The following is a 21267-nucleotide window of genomic DNA, read 5'->3' as shown; positions in this document are numbered from 1 at the left end:
TCATGGCTGGGGGATGGGTGGAAGAAATATAAGGTTTAGAGCACTACGTCCATTTAAAAAAAAATCAGCCATAGGGAAGACAAGGCAATAGCTATTTTGGATAGCCACCTCTCCTTGTTTTGTGTAAGTACGAAGCTGGCACTTTGTTCAACTCTTTGTTCTTGTGGCTCCATATACTAGAAAACAAAGTGAATCAAACAAAACCAGACTGGAAACATCCCCCACCCAGCAGTGAGTTGGAGTTGAAAGAGCCTGTGCATGTGAGAGGGAGAGCAAATGACTTTGCATTCATTATGATTTAACAGGATATGGGAATAATTTCTTAGAAATGCAGGTAGTGAATGGTTTAAAAATGTGGAATCCTTGGTGCTCTCTAAGCTTGGTTGTTTGCTTGAAGATAGAATTAACATGATTCCATCAGACCTTTGACTCAATTTTTGTACTAGTTCTTATTCTAATTATATTGCACTGACTTTATTATGTGGGGTATTGTATGATCATGATCAGGGGTGGGTTCCGGCAGACACTACTGTCAGTTTGCTCGTGTGCACACTGCACATGCGCTTTGCGCACATTCCGGTTCCAGTGACTCAGGCCACCAAACCATTATCGGTTTGGGCGAACTGCTCCCAACTGGTAGGAACCCACCACTGATCATGGAAGCAAATAGAAAAGACTCAACCATGAAGAAATTAGATGCTGAAAAAAGACACAGATTACGTGAATTGGGAGTAACTGTAACTGCCAGGAACACCGTCTATTTTTCTTTACAAAATATAGCGTTTGTATTTTTGGGGAAGAGCATGGTGGAGTAACAGAATAACAGGATTGCAAGTTGGAGGTCTTCTAGTCCAACCCCTGCTCAAGCAGAAAACCATTTCAGACAAATGATAGTCCAATCTCTTCTTAAAAACTTCCAGTGCTAGAGCACCTACAACTTCTGGAGGCACTCATTAATTTCTCCTTAGTTCTAGGTTGCTCCTCTCCTTGATTAGTTTCCATCCATTGCTTCTTATCCTGCCTTCAGGTGCTTTGGAGAATAGGTTGACTCCCTCTTCTTTCTGGCAGCTCCTTAGATATTATTTTTTTATTATTATAATAAAATAATATAATATTATAATATAATATTTATAATATAATATTATAATATAATATTATAATATATTATTATAATATATTATTATTATTATTATTAATAATAATAATAATAATAATAATAATATATTGGAACACTGTTATCATGTTACTCATACTCCTTCTTTTCATTAAACTAGACATACCCTGTTTCTGTACCTGTTCCTCATATGTTTTAGCCTTCAGTCTCCTAAGCATCTTTGTTGCGTTTCTCTGTACTCTTTCTAGAGTCTCAACACCTTTTCTTATATTGTGGTGACATTTCGTTGACATTGTAAATTGTACACGTTTATTATTTTAAAAGTGAATGCCACAAATCATGTGTAGATTGCACTGCACACATATATCACAGAAACATTCTGGACCTGGCTGAACAGTATCTCTCCCTCTCTCCCCCCCCCCCCTCTGTGTGTCTGTGTGTGTCTGCCTATGGAACTATTATTCCTGCATGTGTGTTGATGTCCTGTCTATCTTCCCTAGGTGTCCATCTGCCCTTATGACTAACAACAGGATGATACAAGTTTCTTCTGCTACTTCCTGACCATGCAGCTCTTTTGTTTCCTTTCTCCTCTTTCCCTTTGCTTGAGCCAAACTACTGGCAGAAACCAGGGCCAGCTTCCTTCCTGCTTTTGTTTGCTCTGAAAAACCTGTTTTAATTTTTACTATAGCATCATTTTCAGTGCTTCACTTTTCATTTGATTTGTTCATAATTTCTGGATACTTTAATAAGCATATAACCCCCACCCCCAGGCGCTTTTCTTGTTTGCGCTTCTATTTGGATATAGTAGATGAACCTAAATATAATCCAGAATAAGTACTCTTGAGATCTTAGTGCATTCCTTTGTATGTATGTATTTTGTTCATATCCTGGTGGATTAGCTTAATCCTAAACTCTTAAAGCAAATAGAAGGTATAAATTAAGAAGTAATCAAATTAAAACTTCTAATAGACTTTTATCTATCTGGTGGCAGATCATCTATCGGTAGGGCTGAAACCATTTTCAAGCCCTGTCAAATTGCAGGGACTTGTCTAGGCAATTGGCAGGAGTCAACAATATCTCAAAGGCACAAATATACCTCGTGGGTTTTGGAAGTTTATGCAGACCTTCAATTTGAGACACTTGGGATATAGCAATAGCATTAGACTTATATACTACTTCATAGTACTTTACAGCGCTTTCTAAGCGGTTTACAGATTCAGCATATTGTCCCCAGCAATCTGGGCCCTCATTTTACTGACCTTGGAAGGATGGAAGGCTGAGTCAACCTTGAACCAATGAGGATCAAACTGTCGAACTGCTGGCAGCCAGCAATCAGCAAAAGTAGCCTGCAGTACTGCATTCTAATCACTGTGCCACCACAGCTCTTCACTGTGGTATATGGAAAATTATTTGTACATACTAGATGAAAATATGAGGTGAAGTTAGTCCTTGGATGCATTAGTAGCCAATATTTCTTTAAAAAAAAGATGTTTAGATGTTCAGTCAAAATTTACAAAATAAAAGTTGCATCCCATAAGGTGACACTGCAAGGAATATAAGTCTCTATCTTGATATCAAATCAACATAACATGTGACATCCTGCCATTGCTTTCCCTGTTTTCTTATCTTTCATTTCTAGCAGCTAATCAAGAAACATGAAGAGTGTTGCTATCTCGTTGCATATCATGCCCATGCCTTGTCTGTACACAGGCAGTAGAGTGAGGTGATAATTGAACTGAAAATAATTGAATTACAGTCTTGAAGGGACTGTATCCTTTCAGCTTTGGTAGCTGGGGCTGTAGCAGTCAAATAAACACCTGACAAGGACCAGGTTAGGATGCAGTAGGTGTCTTGATTTTTCAAAAAAATACAAATAACTTGCAAATGTAAATAAGGAAACAGTACAGATAGCAACCCACACCTCCGAGTGAAGTGATGTAATTGGTTCTTCTTGCTTTAAGAATCTGCCATCTTGATTTTCTTCTTGTTTTAAATGTATTACAGCAGGAGGGAATATCAGTTGCATCAGTTCTGTATTTTGTAGAAAATCTGCTTCTGCCATAAGAATGAAAAATGACTATGCCTCAAATCTTCCTTAATGTGAAGGAAGCTCAATTTGACCAATAAGCTTGTCTTCTGTCTCTTGTCTTCTCATAACTATGGATTTTCACCATTGTAATTTCTAAGTAGACATCCTCATTTGCAACTACTCCAACTTCAAGTGATAAGATTGAAAACTAGTTAGTCATTACCTGATAAAATGAATTACCTAATACAACTTTAAAAATGTTCAACTTGTTTGTATTTCTAAATCAGTAGCTCAATTGGAAAATTGAATGGTTAAAATTCAATAAAATGACGAACTGAATAACAAGTAGAGAACAAGAATCCTGTAGATTAAAAGTGTTTCCAATGTTACTGTGTTGTGACTGCATATATTGATATGCAGCAACACAAAGATATCTCTCTCATGCTATGTATTTATGTGAAGAGATGAATGTTTATATATGAAAGATGGAGTGTATAAAGGGTCCACTCAGTGCAAGCCTCAGTGGCAGAAGCATTTGTTCTGGAAAAACTATATTTCTGCATTGGACGAATGCCAGAGTTCAGATCTTTAAGAAGACTTAGGAAGGAATTTTTTTGAAACAAAAGATGATTCCCCACATGAAGTGAACTGGATGAGGCAATGTGGCACAGAGAAGGAGGCATGGTAAGAGTTCCAAGCTCAGACAGACCAAATCTTGTAAAAAATTATAAAAGAGAATGAGAAATAAAAAAACATTAGACCATCACATAAATAAAGCATTGTGCATGATAGGTATCCCATCTTGATTCTATTGGAACTCTAAACTAGTTAGACTTTGAGTTGGGCAGGTATGTATGCATAAGTGTATATGTGCACACTTGTATGAATGAACGAGTGAATAAAGCTTTTCATTCACAAAGAGAACAATAAAACTTTTAATTAGCAGTTGTTTCTACATGCCTTGAATCTCTGCATAACAAATACATAGCACAGGAGGAATTATAAAGACTCTGCCTACTAAGCTGTGTGAGAGCTTGACACAGGGTATATTACACTAATCCAAACTGGATGTGAGCAAAGCCTATTTGATAGTACTTCATCTAGTTTCACCAAAATGGATGAAAGTGGCAATCAGTACAACTATAGCTAGACAATAATACCTGGGGATAAGGATGGGAATGATACAGTCCCAGTCAATGATTAATAGGTCATCTAGAAGTCAGGCATGCCCCACCTATAGTGGGGAGGATGAAAATTGTTTTGAGTTGGTTTTAGTTTCAAATGATCACCTAAATCAAGCATGTGTGACATATGGGATTGCAAATGTTGTTGAACGTCCATCTGTTCCAGTCACCATGGTCAGTGATAAAGGGTGACACATTGCTAATCTGTGATCCATGTAATTAGAAGTAGAATAAAATATTTGATGAATTCAGACAGCTTAATCTATACTATAGTACTGTGATGGCGAACCTATGCCCTCTTTGCCAGCTGCACTTCCGGGTTCCATAGTGTGCATGCGTGCTGACCAGCTGTTCTTCACACATGCACATGATGGAACCTGGACATACATCTAGCGATGGCGCACATGCGTGTGCAGCCAGATGCTCTCTTTCGGGTTCTGTTGCCAGCATGCTTGAAGACCAGCTGGCCAGTGCACATGTGCGCAATGGAACCCGGAAGTGCAGCTGGCTGCCCTGTGCATGCGCCCCGGCCAACTGATCTCTTCCGGGTTTCAGTGCTCTGCTGCGCGCACTAGCACACACATACACTCCAGTTTTGGCACTCTATGTCAAAAGGGTTAGCCACCTCTGTTATATTTCTATAGCTATAATACAGATCTATAGAAGATAATACAAATCTACTTATTAATTTGATTTATATCCAACCTTTTCTCCTGGTGCTCAAGGAGGTAGCATTCCCTTATCCCAACAACAACCCTGTCAAGTGAGTTGGACTGAGAAAGAGTGAGTAGCTCAGAGTTCCAAAATGAGCTTCCATGGTTGAAAAACTGAATGCAATATTCCAAGTGTGGCCTTACCAAGGCCTTATAAAGTGGTATTAACTTCATGTGATCTTGATTCTATCCCTCTGTTTATGCAGCCTAGAACTGTGTTGGAAGCTGCCAAAAAAGCCAACACAGTTCTAGGCTGCATAAACAGAGGGATAGAATCAAGATCACGTGAAGTGTTAATACCACGTTATAAGGCTTTGGTAAGGCCACACTTGGAATACTGCATTCAGTTTTGGTTGCCACGATGTAGAAAAGATGTGGAGACTCTAAAAAGAGTGCAGAGAAGAGCAACAAAGATGTTTAGGGGACTGGAGACTAAAACATATGAAGAACAGTTGCAGGAACTGGATATGTCTAGTTTAATGAAAAGAAGGACTATGATAGCAGTGTTCCGATATCTCAGGAGTTGCCACAAAGAAGAAGAAGTCAAACTATTCTCCAAAGCACCAGAGGGTAGAACAAGAAGCAATGGGTGGAAACTAATCAAGGAGAGAAGCAACTTAGAACTGAGGAGAAATTTCCTGACAGTTAGAACAATTAATCAGTGGAACAGCTTGCCTCCAGAAGTTGTGAATGCCCCAACACTGGAAGTCTTTAAGAAGATGTTGGCTAGCCATTTGTCTGAAATGGTATAGGGTTTCCTGCCTAGGCAGGAGGTTAGAAGACCTCCAAGATCCTTTACAACTCTGCTGTTGTAGTGTATAAAACAGACTTCATCCAGATTGCCCTATGTCATATTAACTATATTGTCTTGGTTTAGACACTATACTGTACACTGAAGAGAATAGTGAAATACTTTCCATTGTATTTCACTGTTTTATACAATACTGTACAGTTATGCAGCCTGCCTTTTTAAAACTAAAGCAGATGTCAGTTCCATTCACCCATGCACTTGTTGTATAACAGAGAAGCACTGTTGCCCCAAACATAATATGAATATTACAAGATGATCTCTACATTCTCTTCTTCACCCTTCAGTGCACATTGAAACTAATTATTCTCTCCTGTTTTCTATAGATGGGATCCACAGCGTTGCTGCCCAGTGCATGCTTCAGGTGACCATTATCACAGATGAGATGCTGACCAACAGTATCACTTTGCGACTGGAGAACATGTCCCAAGAACGCTTCCTTTCACCACTGCTGGCTCTCTTTCTTGAAGGAGTAGCAACTGTATTATCCGCTCCCCGTGATCATGTTGTTCTTTTCAACATCCAGAATGACACGGATGTTCAGGCTGCCCAAATCCTGAATGTTAGTCTGTCAGTACAATTGCCTGATAGAATCCACGGCAGCCATTATATTCCTTCAGAAGATCTCCAAGAACGACTGTACCTCAACCGGACACTCTTGACTGCTATTACGGAGCAGAAGGTCTTGCCTTTTGATGATAACATTTGTTTGCGGGAACCCTGTGAGAATTATATGCGCTGTGTCTCGGTGTTGAAGTTTGACAGCTCAGCACCCTTCATTTCCTCCAACACTATACTTTTCCGTCCTATCCACCCTGTCAACGGTCTGCGTTGCCGTTGCCCACTGGGTTTTACTGGTGATTATTGTGAAACTGAGATTGATCTTTGCTATTCCAATCCCTGTGGAAATAATGGCCATTGCCAAAGCCGGGAAGGAGGATATACTTGTGAGTGCCAAGAGGGCTACACTGGTAAGTATTGATTTGGGGGGAAATCAGCCAAGGGAGAAGATTCCTCAAAAGAGAGCCGCTTAGTAATCATTGGAAGCTGTTATCTTTGTTCTCTTGATAAACCCTAGTGCCAACATTCTACCTGCAATCATTGCAATCATTTTCTCCAAGAGTGTTTTTATTGTTCAAAATGACTTTTGTAATTAATTTATGCTTGTTAAGTAAGAGGGATTACAATGCTGAAAGATAGAGGCTTCAAACTTGGAAAGAGAAGATAGAAAGGTTATCAGCCCAACAGCCTATCTGAAACTTTCCCAGTAACATGGCCTAGGTAACCACAATTCCTATCATCTTTAGACAATGTCCATCACTAAGAAAAGGCCACTGGGTGCTGTTGAGATATAAGACTAACTGCCATAAGTTGCAGGATTGGTACTGTTGAAGACTTGTTGAAGTTGTCACCTAGAAGACACAAAATCACCCATTATTTCTATAAACGATTTCTTACAGCAGAAGGTTCGAGGGGCTAAGAGTAAAGCTCAGAACATCTTGTGCTAGGAAGTCAGCTGTAGTCTATAAAAGCCTGAAAGATGGCCTTCTTTGAACTTTTATCCTAAGCTGCTAATCAAGTTTGTTTTAGGATTCTGAATCTGAGAAATATGAACAAATGTTCATGCAAGACATTTCTTTGGGTATAGGTGCCATGTGTAGTACTTCTGTTTTACACGTCTAGTGGGAAATATATACAGGTAGTCCTTGACTTACAAACATTTCATTTAGTAACCATTCAAAGTTAATACAGCACTGAAAAAATGACTTCTGACCAGGGGTGGGATTCAACTTTTTTTACTACCGGTTCTGTGGCCGGCGTGGCATGGCAGGGGAAGGATACTGTAAAATCTCCATTCCTCCCCACTCCAGGGGAAGGTTACTACAAAATCCCCATTTCTTCCCGGTTAGCTGGGACTCGGGAGGCAGAGAATAGATGGGGGCAGAGCCAGTCAGAGGTGGTATTTACCAGTTCTCTGAACTACTCAAAATTTCCGTTACCGGTTCTCCAGAACTGGTAGGAACCTGCTGAATACCACCTCTGCTTCTGACCATTTTTCACACTTACAACTGTTGCAGTGTCCCCATGGTCACGTGATGAAAAATAGCGCGCTTGGCAACTGGTTCATATTTATCACGGTTGCTGTGTCCTGGTGCCACATGATTCCCTTTTATATACCTTCTGACAAACAAAGTCAATGGGGAAGCCAGATTCACTTAACTACTGGGTTACTAACTTAACAACTGCAACAATTCACTTAATCACTATGGCAAGAAAAGTTATAAAATGTGGCAAAACTCACTTAACAAATATTTCACTTAGCAACATAAATTTTGTGTTCAATTACGATCGTAAATCAAGGACTGCCTGTAATTTATAAATTGCAGAAGCATCTTTTTCCAGAAGGAATATAAAGGCATATGTACCCCCCCCCAGTAGGTATATATAACAGTTTCTCACCCTGGTGTTAATTCCTTCCATCAAGAATGTTTTTAAAAATCTCCACTTCCATGCTAATCATCTGGATTGCAATCTTCACCACCCTCATGAGTTCACTCATTCAGTAATGAACTTCCCCCAAGTGCTTTTCAGGTCTCTTAACCAAAGTTCTATCAAACCATCTGATGACCAGTGGAATTTTCCTAGAATTGTCTGCTCTGAATAACTGCAAGACACCAGACCCTTAAATCCCACACTGTAGTTTTTCCTGAATTGGATTGGATTCTCTTTTCTATTTAGCAGCCACAAGATATTAGTGGGACTAAAACTCTCTTTGATCAAGCAACTGTTCATGTCAAAATGTCACCAGATATAATCCACTGCAGTATGATTGACTGTAGTGAAAATAGTCCAGAAAGTTACATATAAAGTACACGTTAGAGCTAATGTACTTTTAGATTAGAAAATTTGCTTACTATGTTAGGTTGCTTAGACAAATATTTATTAGCAGTAATAGAAAATAAAATATCTGTATTTGGGTAACTTGTATAGAAAATAGATGAATTGAAATAAACACATACTAAAACTGTATGATATACAGGTATTTTTCATGTATTTTTAAAATGATTTGCTGATAATTTAGTATGAAAAAAGAAATGGTTATGAATTCTTATCAATTCATGTGACATGATCTAGAACTAATTTTCATCAGTTTGCACCAGTGATTCATTCCTTCTAAAACTTTCCATAAATTCATTCTTACTAAAGAATTGGTTGTTTTGGAATAGAATGAGGCAAAGGAAGACCAAGATGCTCAGTCTAGTTGAATCAGGGAGAATTACAAGAAAAACATCACAAGATTGTGTTTGTTTCACTCCTGGTTATAGAGTAGAATAGAACAGAGTGGGCTATAGAAGAAGTTCCCTTCTTTTTAGGGAAAAGATAATGCCTGGCATCTCCTCTCCCAAGACACCTTGGTATTCTTTATTTTTTGCTGCCAATTTTCCAATTATTCCTTTAATCAACTACTATGGCTTTGACACAATTTTTGTTAGTTTCTCTGGAAACATGAACTAGAATATTGTAAATTGTAATGTATAGGTTAGTGATGGCCAACCTTTTTGGGACCAAGTGACCAAACCAGAACATGCATGCCTGTGGGTGCATGTGCTGGAGTACCGGAAACCCCCAAGCCAGCTGGCCAGCGCATGTATGCCTGTTTTCTGAGCCATTTTCAGGCTGTTTTGGGGCTGTTTTCAGGCTATTTTCAGGCCAGTTTCTGGCCCAAAAAATGACCCGGAAAAGGAACAAAAAATAGCCTGGGTTTTGGCCATTTTCAGGCTGTTTTACAGTGTTCCAGCACCCGCAAGGACCAGCTGGATGGTGCCAGAACCAGAAGAGCAGCTGGAGATTGCCCACAAAGAGGGCACTGCATGCCACCTCTAGCATGCATGCCATAGGTTCGCCATTACTGGTATAGCTTTACCCTGGGTTAATTTTAAAAAAAAAACTAAACTAAAATTAGATTGTGGACATTGCAGAATTCAGCAGCAAAGGTATTTTGATGGACTAGTTAATTCATTTATCTATGGCCATTTTCCTACTCAAGCCCTTCCTCCCTGTCTCTTAATTATTTTTCTAATAATAAACCATGCTTCTTTCTTATATTATTTTCTCTATGGAAAGCACAGAAAGCTATTTGTTAAATAATAGCGAACTAAAATCCAGAACTACTAAAACTATACATGATATCAGTGTGGATATTAGTGAGTTTTAGGTAGTATTCATTTCACAAATGCAATTTCCTAAATGCCATCACAATGGATCCCATTGCATTCATATCACTACAGCTAATGTTAATCGAAACTCACACGGGGCTTCAAAATTTGTAATCCTATCCAGGTACTATCACTATACTTCAGACTGAAAATTATATTACAAGGATGTCAATGTTAGCAGCATATTGACTGATAATTCACGTTACTTAGAGTGACAACTGGTGAAACACTCCATACCTTCTGTAGTCCACATTTTGTCTTAAGATATCTTCTGTTTTAGAGGAATTGGTTTGTATGGATGACACAGTCTTGTGTCAGCAGGAGCATCCCCTGAAGGTTGTGTGCTTTTCATAGACAGACTCCCTAGAAAAAGAAACTCTTGCTGAGGTATGTTCCAGGAAATGCAGGTCCCTGTAGCCAAATGAGAGGAAAGCTATTTCTGTGTTTAGTGCTTATGGTGAGGCTGGAGAAGAGTAGCAATGAGAGTTCGTTGCCCTGTGTAAATCTATTTCTGCTCTTTTCTTTTTTTGGCTGCAATATTGGCTCTCCCTTTGCAGGTAGAGGAGGAAGGGGGAGGCAGGCAGCATGGTGGGGAGGTGGAATAGGGGCTTTGTCTGCTCAAGATTGGGGAGGGGCACTCTGGGAGAATATTTGTTTCCTTGGCAACCAAAGCTGGTCACTAGGGTAAAGTAGCAAAAAGAGGCTGGGAATAAATCTTCTATTTAAAAAAAATCTTGATGAAAATGTGTGTGTATGTGTGTGCACACACACGGATGTGTATGCATGGCAGGGGTATGTGGTACATATAAAGGAATGAAGAATAAACTGGAGTAATGGAGAGGAACAGGATGGAGAAGGAAAACCCTTTGATTAGGTAAAGGGAAAGAGCAGAAAGAATGAGAAGACACAGACATATTTAGTGGACATTTAGCTATAAAAATGCCATGGGAAGCTGAATCTTTATAAATCTCCACACTTTCTGTAGCCCTATTTCTTGCTCTACATTCTGCAGTTTGTCTCCGAAATGTACAGCAGTCAAAATTGTATCGCATTGCCATGACTGCACCATCTTACAAACTTCTTGGGAGCATCCCTTAGGTCAGAGGCTCTCAAACATTTCTAGGTTACAAAAATCTAGAATAAAACCAATGAGCAAATAAATAAATAGATAAATAAATCCTGAAGCCCCTGCTCAAAAAGCAAACTCTAATGATGGAAAATTGGCTGTCTTCAAACAATATTTTCCCCCTCTTAGACATGGAGCTGTGTTTCATAGATTCCCATGAAACATAGTGTGAAGAAACATCTTTTAGGTGATTTAGAGTCTAGTTTGCATGAATATATTTGGAGTAAAACTGCATGTGGCATGTTGACCAGAATGTACAAAACTGACCTGTACTGTTCATACTATTAACAGGAAATGCGCATGTGATATACGGTAGGTATAGTTAGGGTTAATAACTTAGTCTGCACTTTCTCCACCTTACTAAAACATGTGAAAGTCTTGCTTGACCATATGGAGGATCAGTGGCACAGGTCAACATCTATGGGCCTATCTGGAAGTGATCACAGTGTGTAGAATATTGAGATTTGGATTATAAGGGACATAAATGATAAAAAGCATATGTTTATAAATGAAATGAAAGAAAAATATATATGTGTCCAAATATATCTAAAATTAGGGGAAACAGGAAGAGTAGAACAGACTCAAATGAAGATTGTCTGATGTAATGGGATGGAGTTGGTAATACCTGTAGGAAATATTAATGATAGTGAAGTTTTGATTATGAATGAAATGTACAATGAAATCTATTTTGATGATAATTAATGGTGGGTGGTTGAACTTTTTAGTTTATTCCCCCCCAAAAAACTATTTGCTTTTATGTTCTTATAATATTTTTAATTTTGCATGCCATCTTGAGTCCTTTTTTAGTTGGGAACTTATTAATATAATGAATTATTAATAATGATTAAATATTAATATATTTAATCCATGCATGTGGCAAATGAATTAATATACATGTAAATGCAAAGTTATGTATGTTTATAGTTATATTAGTGAATTATTGGTTGGGAACTACTGCATATGTATTTTTAAAATCAAAATAATGCTTTTCTGTTGACAGAGAACCAGAATGATTTGTGGTGAATATTAGATCTGAAAATTAATGTATCAAAGAACAATGCAGTTGTGTTTGGCAAGGAAAAGGAGTGAACAATTACTGTATGTGTTAAACATAAATGGTAAAAATTAGAGCAACTAGGCAAATTGAATCTTGGTGTTGTGGTTACTAAAGATGGAAGAAATGGATGGAAAAAAATTCAGTATGGGTAAATGCTGTTGCAACAGTACGGAGGTCATGTGTAGTTTGTTGTGAGTAATGAATGTTTGTCAAAGGGGTGAAAAGGGCTGTAAAAGAGTCCTTTTGCCCAATGTGTTACATGTAAATGAGTTTTGGGTATGTCAGGGAAAACAGGAAAGAGTGCTTTTATATTAGAACTGAAGGGAAGGGGAACTTAAGAAGTGCATATGGTAAACAAAAAGTGATAGGGTCAAGACTCGTGGACTGAATACAGAAAGAATGACTGGTAGCGAAAAGAACGTTGGGGTGTTTTGCTTGTACATAGTGAATGAAAGAAAATTGAATATGAAAACAAATATAGGAATGCACAGTGAATGGATTGAAAAGAAGGGAACAACTGAGAATAAAATTAGATGGGTGAAATCCTGAAAAATTGAGAGGTGAGTAGTTTAAAGGTTTCAAGAATAAAAGGTGATATACGATGTGGCAAATGAACATGACGGGAAGAGGAATAGTTTGCAGAAAGGCATGGAGAAGTATAGTGAGTAATGTTGGCATAAACTTGTTTTAGCAGTTTCCTTTTCTCAATGTGCCTTTAATTTCTTTGGTTTACTATTTCTCAGTATAGTACTTTTTAGTATTTTTATTTGGTATGAGTTTATATCATCTCTTTACCACCACAACAACTCTGTGAGGTAGTTTCTGCTGAGGGCCTGACTGGCCTAAAGTCACACACTAGACTTCCATGGCTGAGGGTGGCCAAACCCCTGAAATTTCCGTGCCATACTAGTTCTCTCCTTACTCCTTTGCTGTGTTATGTTCTGCATAATGTTGCTTACTCTGAAAGAGACTAGGGGATAGGAATATATGTTCTATAGTAAATTGGAATTCCATGTAGACCAAAGTTCCAACTTTGATTTGGAGCAGGTTTTTTTTTTTTAATTGGACAGATTATGATCTTGTCCCTTCAAGAGCTGGAGGTAGCATACATATCCCTTCTTCTCCATTTCTCCTTCCACAACTATCCTATGTAATAATTTAGGCTTAAAAAATAATCAAAGTCAGTGAGCTTCCATGGCTGTGTCTGAATTTGAATCTGGCTCTCTCAATCCTACGGTAGTCGAGTACAGTAGTTTTACTATCATAATATATTACTCACTGGAATTTTGCTCTAGACTAGATCCTTCTGCCACTTCTTTTGTCTCTGTCTCCTTCTTCTCTTCTGTTTTGTGATACAGTTTTCATATATATAAAATTATTTGCATTATTATATAGTGAGACATGCAATTTCATGTGTTTCATCTACTTTAGCTCTTATTACAGAGTAACAACCATGCTTTTGGCACAAGCCTTCTAGCAAACACCTGCTTCTCACTTAAGAGCATAATTATGGCATGTGTACGGATAATGAGGTATCATTTAACCCTATGTCCAAGGCCTCATAAATGCTTTGCTTTGCTGAATGCAACTGAAGAAAATAGCTCAGAAATTTCTCAGAGTTAGGTAACTTGCATTTATTAAATGTAATACATTTATTTACAATTCATTTTAGTTGGTGCTTCAGAAACTAATCCTAACCAAGGTTGGGCCATATGTGAAAGTGAACTTTTCACTATTAATTTGTGATGCATTTCACCATGCATTACTAACATTTCTAGCTTGGATGTGTAAAATGGGATCAACATTGCAGGAAAAATTATATATATTTTTGATAAAGTACTTTTCATATTTATTATGGTCAAGAGATTTATGTGAAGGTTATATTGAGGAGACAAGCCAAGTAAATAGGCCAGGTTTAGCTACAAATTCATTTTATAACATCTATCCAATCCCTCCCTTTCCTGTCCCTATTTCTGCATATGTCAGAGACAGAATATGGCCAGTGGAATCATTGCACTTTGTAATATGGCCTCAGCATAAATTCCTGTTATTATGTATATTTATAGCAGCCTCATTTTTTTCCCTAGGGTGAAATTTGAACCTGTCCTGCAGTTTCCTAAGTGACTTCAGGATAATATAGAAATAAGTTTCTATTAAATTACCTCATAAGCCAGACAGGGAATGTGTTGAGTCCAGCAGCAAAATGGTGTGTCTGCACTCTGCAGCCTGTCAAATTATTTCTTCCCATATCCCAAAATCTTTAGAACAGCTTCTTGAAATTCCCTTTAAGGCTTCTTTCCAGTTCAAATTGTACTTCAAGGAAGTTTTATAATTTTGTCTGGAGGCCCAAAGACTATATGATCAGATTCTACTAATTTTCACAGGCCAAGTGATGGTAAATATCTTCTAGATCCTAACATCACCTTGCTAAACACCCAATTCTTGCAGTTTTTTCTAATGTGCATGTACATCAATCTATAAAGGGTGGATTAGTATTATTTATTTATTTTATTGTCTTCTTTGCTTTGTCCTTTTATTGGTGGTATTATTATTATTATTATACAATTGTATCACAGTGGCCAGTTGTTTCGCCGGATTTGGCATTGGTTACTAATCAGGCCCCACCCAGGGGCCTAGGACGTCGTAACGTATTTTCGTAATATGCGTGCAGATCCAAGCAGTGCGGCTTTTTGCATTTGACTGATGGTGATTTTGTCAATTTTTAACTGTTTTAAATGTAATTCCAGTGCTTTTGGAATAGCACCCAGTGATCAACAGTTTCATCATGATCAACAGTTTCATCATCATCATCATCATCATCATCATCATCATCATCATCATCATCATCATTATTATTATTATACAATTGTATCACAGCAGCCAGTTGTTTCGCCGGATTTGGCATTGGTTACTAGTCGGGCCCCACCCAGGGGCCTAGGACGTCGTAACGTATTTTCGTAATATGCGTGCAGATCCAAGCAGTGCGGCTTTTTGCATTATTATTATTATTATTATTATTATTATTATTATTATTATTATTATTATTATTATTATTATTATTATTATTATACAATTGTATCACAGCGGCAAGTTGTTTCACCGGATTTGGCATTGGTTACTAGTCGGGCCCCACCCAGGGGCCTAGGACGTCGTTATGTATTTTCGTAATATGCGTGCAGATCCAAGCAGTGCGGCTTTTTGCATTTGACTGATGGTGATTTTGTCAATTTTTTAACTGTTTTAAATGTAATTCCAGTGCTTTTGGAATAGCGCCCAGTGTGCCAATTACCACTGGAATTACCACTGCTGGTTTGTGCCATAGTCGTTGAATTTCGATTTTTAAGTCCTGGTATTTTGCGATTTTTTTCATGTTCCTTCTCAGCGACCCTGCTATCACCTGGTATTGCAATGTCTATGATTGTGACCTTATTTTTCTCAACCAGTGTGATGTCTGGTGTATTATGAGCCAGTATTTTGTCTGTTTGTATGCGAAAATCCCACAAGATCTTGACCATCTGATTTTTGGTGACTTTTTCAGGCTGATGTTCCCACCAGTTTGTTGCTGTTTTAATATTATAATTTTTGCACAAATTCCAATGGATCATTTGTGCTACTGAATTGTGCCGCAATTTATAATCAGTCTGCGTGATTTTTTTACAGCAGCTGAGTATGTGATCAACAGTTTCATCAGCTTCTTTGCAAAGTCTGCATTTGGCATCATCAGAGGATTTTTCGATTTTGGCTTTAATGGCATTTGTGCGGATAGCTTGTTCTTGCGCAGCCAGGATTAGTGACTCTGTTTCTTTATTTAATGTACCTGTTGTTAACCATAACCAAGTTTGTTCACTGTCCACTTTATCTTTTATTTTTTCCAGAAATTGGCCATGTAGTGCTTTGTTCTGCCAACTCTCCATTCTTGATTTTATCACATGTTTTCTGTATTCTTGTTTCGTCTGTTGGGCCTTCAGTAGTTTTTTTTTCTTTACTTCAATTAATAGATGTTCTTTACTTTCTTTTAAATAATCAGCCAGTGCATGTTTTTCTTCTTCAACTGTTTGCTTCACTTGTAATAATCCTCTGCCACCTGATTTTCGTGGCAGGTATAGTCTATCAGTATCACCACGTGGATGTAAACTGTAGTGCATTGTCATTAGTTTCCTGGTTTTTTGGTCCAAAATGTCCAAATCAGCTTGTGTCCAGTTAACTATACCAGCTGTGTATCTTATAACTGGTATTGCCCAGGTATTTATGGCCTTGATTGTATTTCCACCATTCAATTTAGATTTCAAAATTTTCCTAACTCTGTTGGTGTACTCTTGCCTGACAATAGTTTTTACTTCTCCATGCTTGATATTATCCAACTGCAGAATGTCTAACTATTTGTAGGCTTCGTTTTCATTGCATTTAATTAGTTGGCCATTGGGCATTTCAATTCCCTCACATGCAGTGATTTTGCCTCTTTTTATGGATACAGTGGCGCATTTTTCCATGCCAAACTGCATTGAAATATTGGTGCTGAATACTCGGACTGTGTTTGTCAATGATTGGATTTCTATTTCTGACTTTCCATAGAGTTTCAAATCATCCATATATAGTAAATGCGAAATTTTTTCAGCTTCTTTGGTTGTTTGGTAGCCTAATTTCATTTTTTTTTAAGATTATTGATAGTGGGATCATTGCGATGATGAAGAGAAGAGGTGAAAGTGAATCACCCTGGAAAATTCCTCGCTTGATATTAACCATTCCGTAGATCTCATTCCCTACTGCCAATTCAGTTCTCCATTGTTTCATCGCCTTTTCAGTAAAGGATGTTATATTTTTGCTAATGCCAGTTGTTTCTAAGCATTTTATGATCCAACTATGTGGCAGTGAGTCAAATGCCTTTTTGTAATCAATCCAGACCATATTCAAGTTCGTTTTTCTGTTCTTACAATTTTCTAATATCTTTATCAATTAGGAGCTGATCTTTTGTGCCCCTGCTCCTTCTTTTGTTGCCTTTTTGCTCTACTGGCAAGATGTTGTTTGTTTCCAAATAATCCATCATGTTATCTGCAATAATGCCTGTGAGTAATTTGAAGGTTGTTGGCAAGCATGTTATTGGTCTGTAGTTTTCAGGTGTTGTTCTTTTAGTTGCATCTTTCTGAATCAAGTATGTTTTTCCAGTTGTCAACCATTCATCAATTTGGTCCTCTTATACATCCCAAAGCACTTTTTCCAGATCACATCTGAAGCATTACACAGCCCTACTGGTCTTACTACACCCATATTATGAGAGCTAACTGGACAATTTTTAAAAGCGTAACATGCCTTTTTTTTATACATTCAGATGCAATAAAACATTTGGATTTTGTTTCATCCACTTTGAAGCATACAGCTTCTTCAAAAAGTAGAATTTGTCTCTTAACTTTCAGAGCTTTGATATGTAATAAAACTGGACCCTTTTCTGTCTGCTGCCAAATCTTGCTATTCATAATGATTAATGCTGCATTCACACTATTTGTTCACGTTGATTTTTTTTTTTAGTAGCCTTAGTCTTTCAGTAGTTGGAGATTTACATCCATGTGAATCTGCTGTAAGGTTTTTAACCTGTTTTGCCACAACCATGGAACTGGACTTTTAATAAGAGAAAGAAGAGAAAGGAAGATCAGTTACAAAAGAGGAAACTCATTTGCAACTCGCAAAATTATATTTTTATTATTATTTTAAAAAATGATACACTTATTAAAAATCAAAATTAGATTGTTGGGATAGAACCAGAGGTGGGTTCTTACCAGTTCGCACCTATTTGGTAGAACCAGTTCGTCAAATCTACTGAACCGGTTAGAAGAGGTTCCACCAGTGGACCCGGAAAGCAAGCCATACCTACAGAAGAGGTTCCAAAATTTTTTGAAACCCACCACTGGTCCTTGGATATGATTATTCTACACTATCATGCTCATATTTATAAAACTCAGTGCCTCTGTGAAAGGTAAGGATGACTACTGCGTTTGTGGTGCAATCAGAACATTGCGTGTGTTGAAGTTGTTTTAACGCAAACCAAAAATGCCTTTTAAAAAACAAGTTTACATCATATTCTTATGCATGCCAGTGCTGTGTGTGAGGTAATTTAAGGTGGTTCTGACAAGTGTCGTCGGATCTTCATATCCGGTCACATGGGCGGCAAGCCACTCCCATCCAGTCACATGGGCGGCAAGCCACTCCCACAAAGGAGGCCACACCCACAGAGTCAGTTCGACTCTGTGGGTGTGGCCTCCTTTGTGGGAGTGGCTTTAATTTTTGAAACCCACCACTGGATAGAACCAATAATGTTGCTCAGAAGATTAGGACCAAGTCTCCCCTAATACATTATATTATTATTCTGGCTGGATTGACTTGCTTTTCCTCTTGAAATATGAACTGTTGAAAATTTACAATCTCAGTTTTTGAGGTATTGGCAGAGAATTTGATACATGCATTTAGTTTGCCTTGCAGTTACTTAGGACAAAGCATCTTGAAAATCTTTTATGAGTATTTTATTGGATCACAATTGAACACAATTCTTTTGGGAACCCTTCTTGAAATGCTACTAAGACTTCAGACCTTTGCATACTTGCTTGCAAATACAGAAGAACAGAGTTGAAAGAGACCTTGGAGGTCTTCTAGTCCACCCCTCCCCCTGTTCAAGCAGGAAATCCTATACCATTTCAAATAAATGATTGTCCAATCTCTTCTTAAAAACCTCCAATGTTGGAGCACTCGCAACTAAGCCTAGTGTAAATGTGTAGGTTTAATCTAAAGTATATAACTCTGCAGGATGCTATGTAAATATGACCCTGAGATCAAAATAGCCAATTTTATATTGCTAAAGAGAAGCATTGAAGCACAAATGATTGAGCTCAAATTATCCTACTTCAGACATGTTATGTGAAGATCTAGATTCCAGGAAAAGGCTCCAAGGTAGAAGGTCAAAAGAAAGAGAAGAAAAAGATGGCCAGTTGCAAGATAGATAGACCTGTTTACTTTTAGAAAATCTGAAAGAACAGATCAGGGACAGAGTTTGAGATGCTCAAGATTTATCAGGAGATGTAGCTCCAGCTATTGACGACATTGGTTGGCAATTTGTTGTTGTCATTCAGCCACTAAGATGTGTCCAACTCTTTGCAACCCCAGGGACCATAACATGCCAGGTTCCCTTGGTTGAGAATAATGATAGTTAAAAGTCTGGATTCTGGAGCATTCAAATAGAGGGATGTTTGTGTAAAATAGGTCATGTGGCTAAACTAGTTAGCTTCCAATCTATCCTAATGAAACTGTTGTTGTCTGAACCCAGTAATTAAAACAAAAATGAGAGAGGAGGGAAGCTAATGTTGGCAATCTGGTTTAGGATTCAGAAGTCTTTGAAGGTAATGAAAAATAAACAAGGAAATCTGAAAACAAGGCTGAAAGGAAGGGTGTAAAAGAAAAATCTTGTGGGGAGAAAAACATGTTTCGGTTTCATCTATTTATTTTAGACAAATCTCAGCTTTGGTTACTTGAAATTTACAACAAATGAATGCAAACATTTTAAAAATCAGAATTTGGGTCTTCTTTGTTTCCAATACAAACTTTTGAGAAAAAGTGGTATCAAATTATCAGCTTAGTTTATTTGTGTCCATGAAAGACTATTCCTGGTAAATGCAGCTTTTCTACATTATAAGATCCTGCTTTTTCAACTCTACAAGCTATTTGCTTTGCAAATTGAGAAATGAACAACTGATAGAGTTAAAGTAATAAAAATATTCACATAAATCTGCCTGAAATTACTCCTTCAGATTGCTAAAAATACAGGGAACAGATTTGCTTATTTCTAACACATGCTTTGCAAATGAACATCGTTTTGTTGAAGACATCCCATTGTTAAGCAGTTTCCATTAACAAAAGCAGCTGCATGCATATTGATAGAATATATCAAATACATTTGCCACATTAAACCTTCTGATTAGTCAAATTTTTCACTAAAGCAAATGGAAGAGTAAACTCTGGAGAATCAGGCTTGTTAGGGCTAGGTTTTCTAATCAAGTTTTAATTCAGCTTGCACAAACATGCAAATGGTTTATACGATGTGACCAGAGATTTTCTCAGATTGCTCTTGTGTTTTAGTGCTAAAATGATATCTTGGGTTATTTGACTATTTATCTTCTGCTTTATTTTCTGCTTTAATTGGTGGGAAATCCCAGCCACTACTTAACTACAACTGATATCTGAGAACAAAGTGGAAACTGATATTGCACTGCTAATTTTCAGAGTTATGTTATAGATCTTAAGAACTTGGACATCATTTTAAAAAGGCCCATTACTTAATATCATACATGTTCATATATTTTTAGTTTTTCTCCTTATGCAGAGAAATCAGAAAAAAACAGCCAGGCACCTTAAATTAAACTGATTTCTGTAGTCTCACAAATAAGAAAGATCAGCATTGCAATAGTATCAAAACAGGAAATAGAAAAGAATAGCTGAACGTAGCATAAAACTAGGCTTTAAGAGTTTTGGGAAAATAAAATGTTTTCCCTTGGCTTTGAAAAGTGGGGAGATGATAGTTATTGAGTCCACATGGTGACATCTGCTTCTTTGAGGAGAAAAGTTGTGCTCTCAGCCTTAAAGAAGACTTTGGGGTATCCTCAATATGATACTTATGATTCCAAAGATTCTAGATGGTTTCCATCCAGTCTCCAATCATCCCTTTTTAGGAAAGATTGTGGAGAAGGTGGTTGGACTTTAGCAATGATCTTTGAAAAGATGGATTGTCTGAACCCATTGCAATTGGTTTTCAGGCTGGATCACAGTATGAAGACAACATTGGGTGTCCTTTTTGGTGACCTGATTTGTAACTAGGATGAGGGTACTGCGGTTTTTTTGTGCTCCTTGAGGTCTTTAATAATTTTAATCATGATAGCCTTCTGCACTGGCTGCAAAAATTTGGATCATTTAGGTCTGAGGATGTTCCATTATTGATTTTGGGTGGGATTGCATTTCACCACTCAAGACTGGTGTGTAACTT

General features: G+C 37.6%; 1 protein-coding gene across 5 annotated transcripts in view; it reads left to right on the top strand.

Annotated features, from left to right (window-relative positions):
* CELSR2 (cadherin EGF LAG seven-pass G-type receptor 2) overlaps positions 1 to 21267 on the top strand; it is a 104577-nt gene that overhangs the window by 26317 nt on the left and 56993 nt on the right. For all 5 annotated transcript variants that reach the window (XM_087719879.1, XM_087719881.1, XM_087719878.1 and 2 more), the window contains exon 2: positions 6175 to 6819. In XM_087719879.1, coding sequence (XP_087576005.1) covers positions 6175 to 6819 — 645 coding nt within the window. The remainder of the gene's footprint in view (positions 1 to 6174; positions 6820 to 21267) is intronic.

This window comes from Thamnophis sirtalis, unplaced genomic scaffold (genome assembly GCF_051295495.1).
Source record: "Thamnophis sirtalis isolate CommonGarterSnake01/CBP01778 unplaced genomic scaffold, rThaSir2_p1.2 scaffold_7, whole genome shotgun sequence".
NCBI classification, from domain to species: domain Eukaryota; kingdom Metazoa; phylum Chordata; class Lepidosauria; order Squamata; family Natricidae; genus Thamnophis; species Thamnophis sirtalis.
Note: the sequence above shows the minus strand (reverse complement) of the source record. Positions and strands in the feature narration are given on the sequence as shown.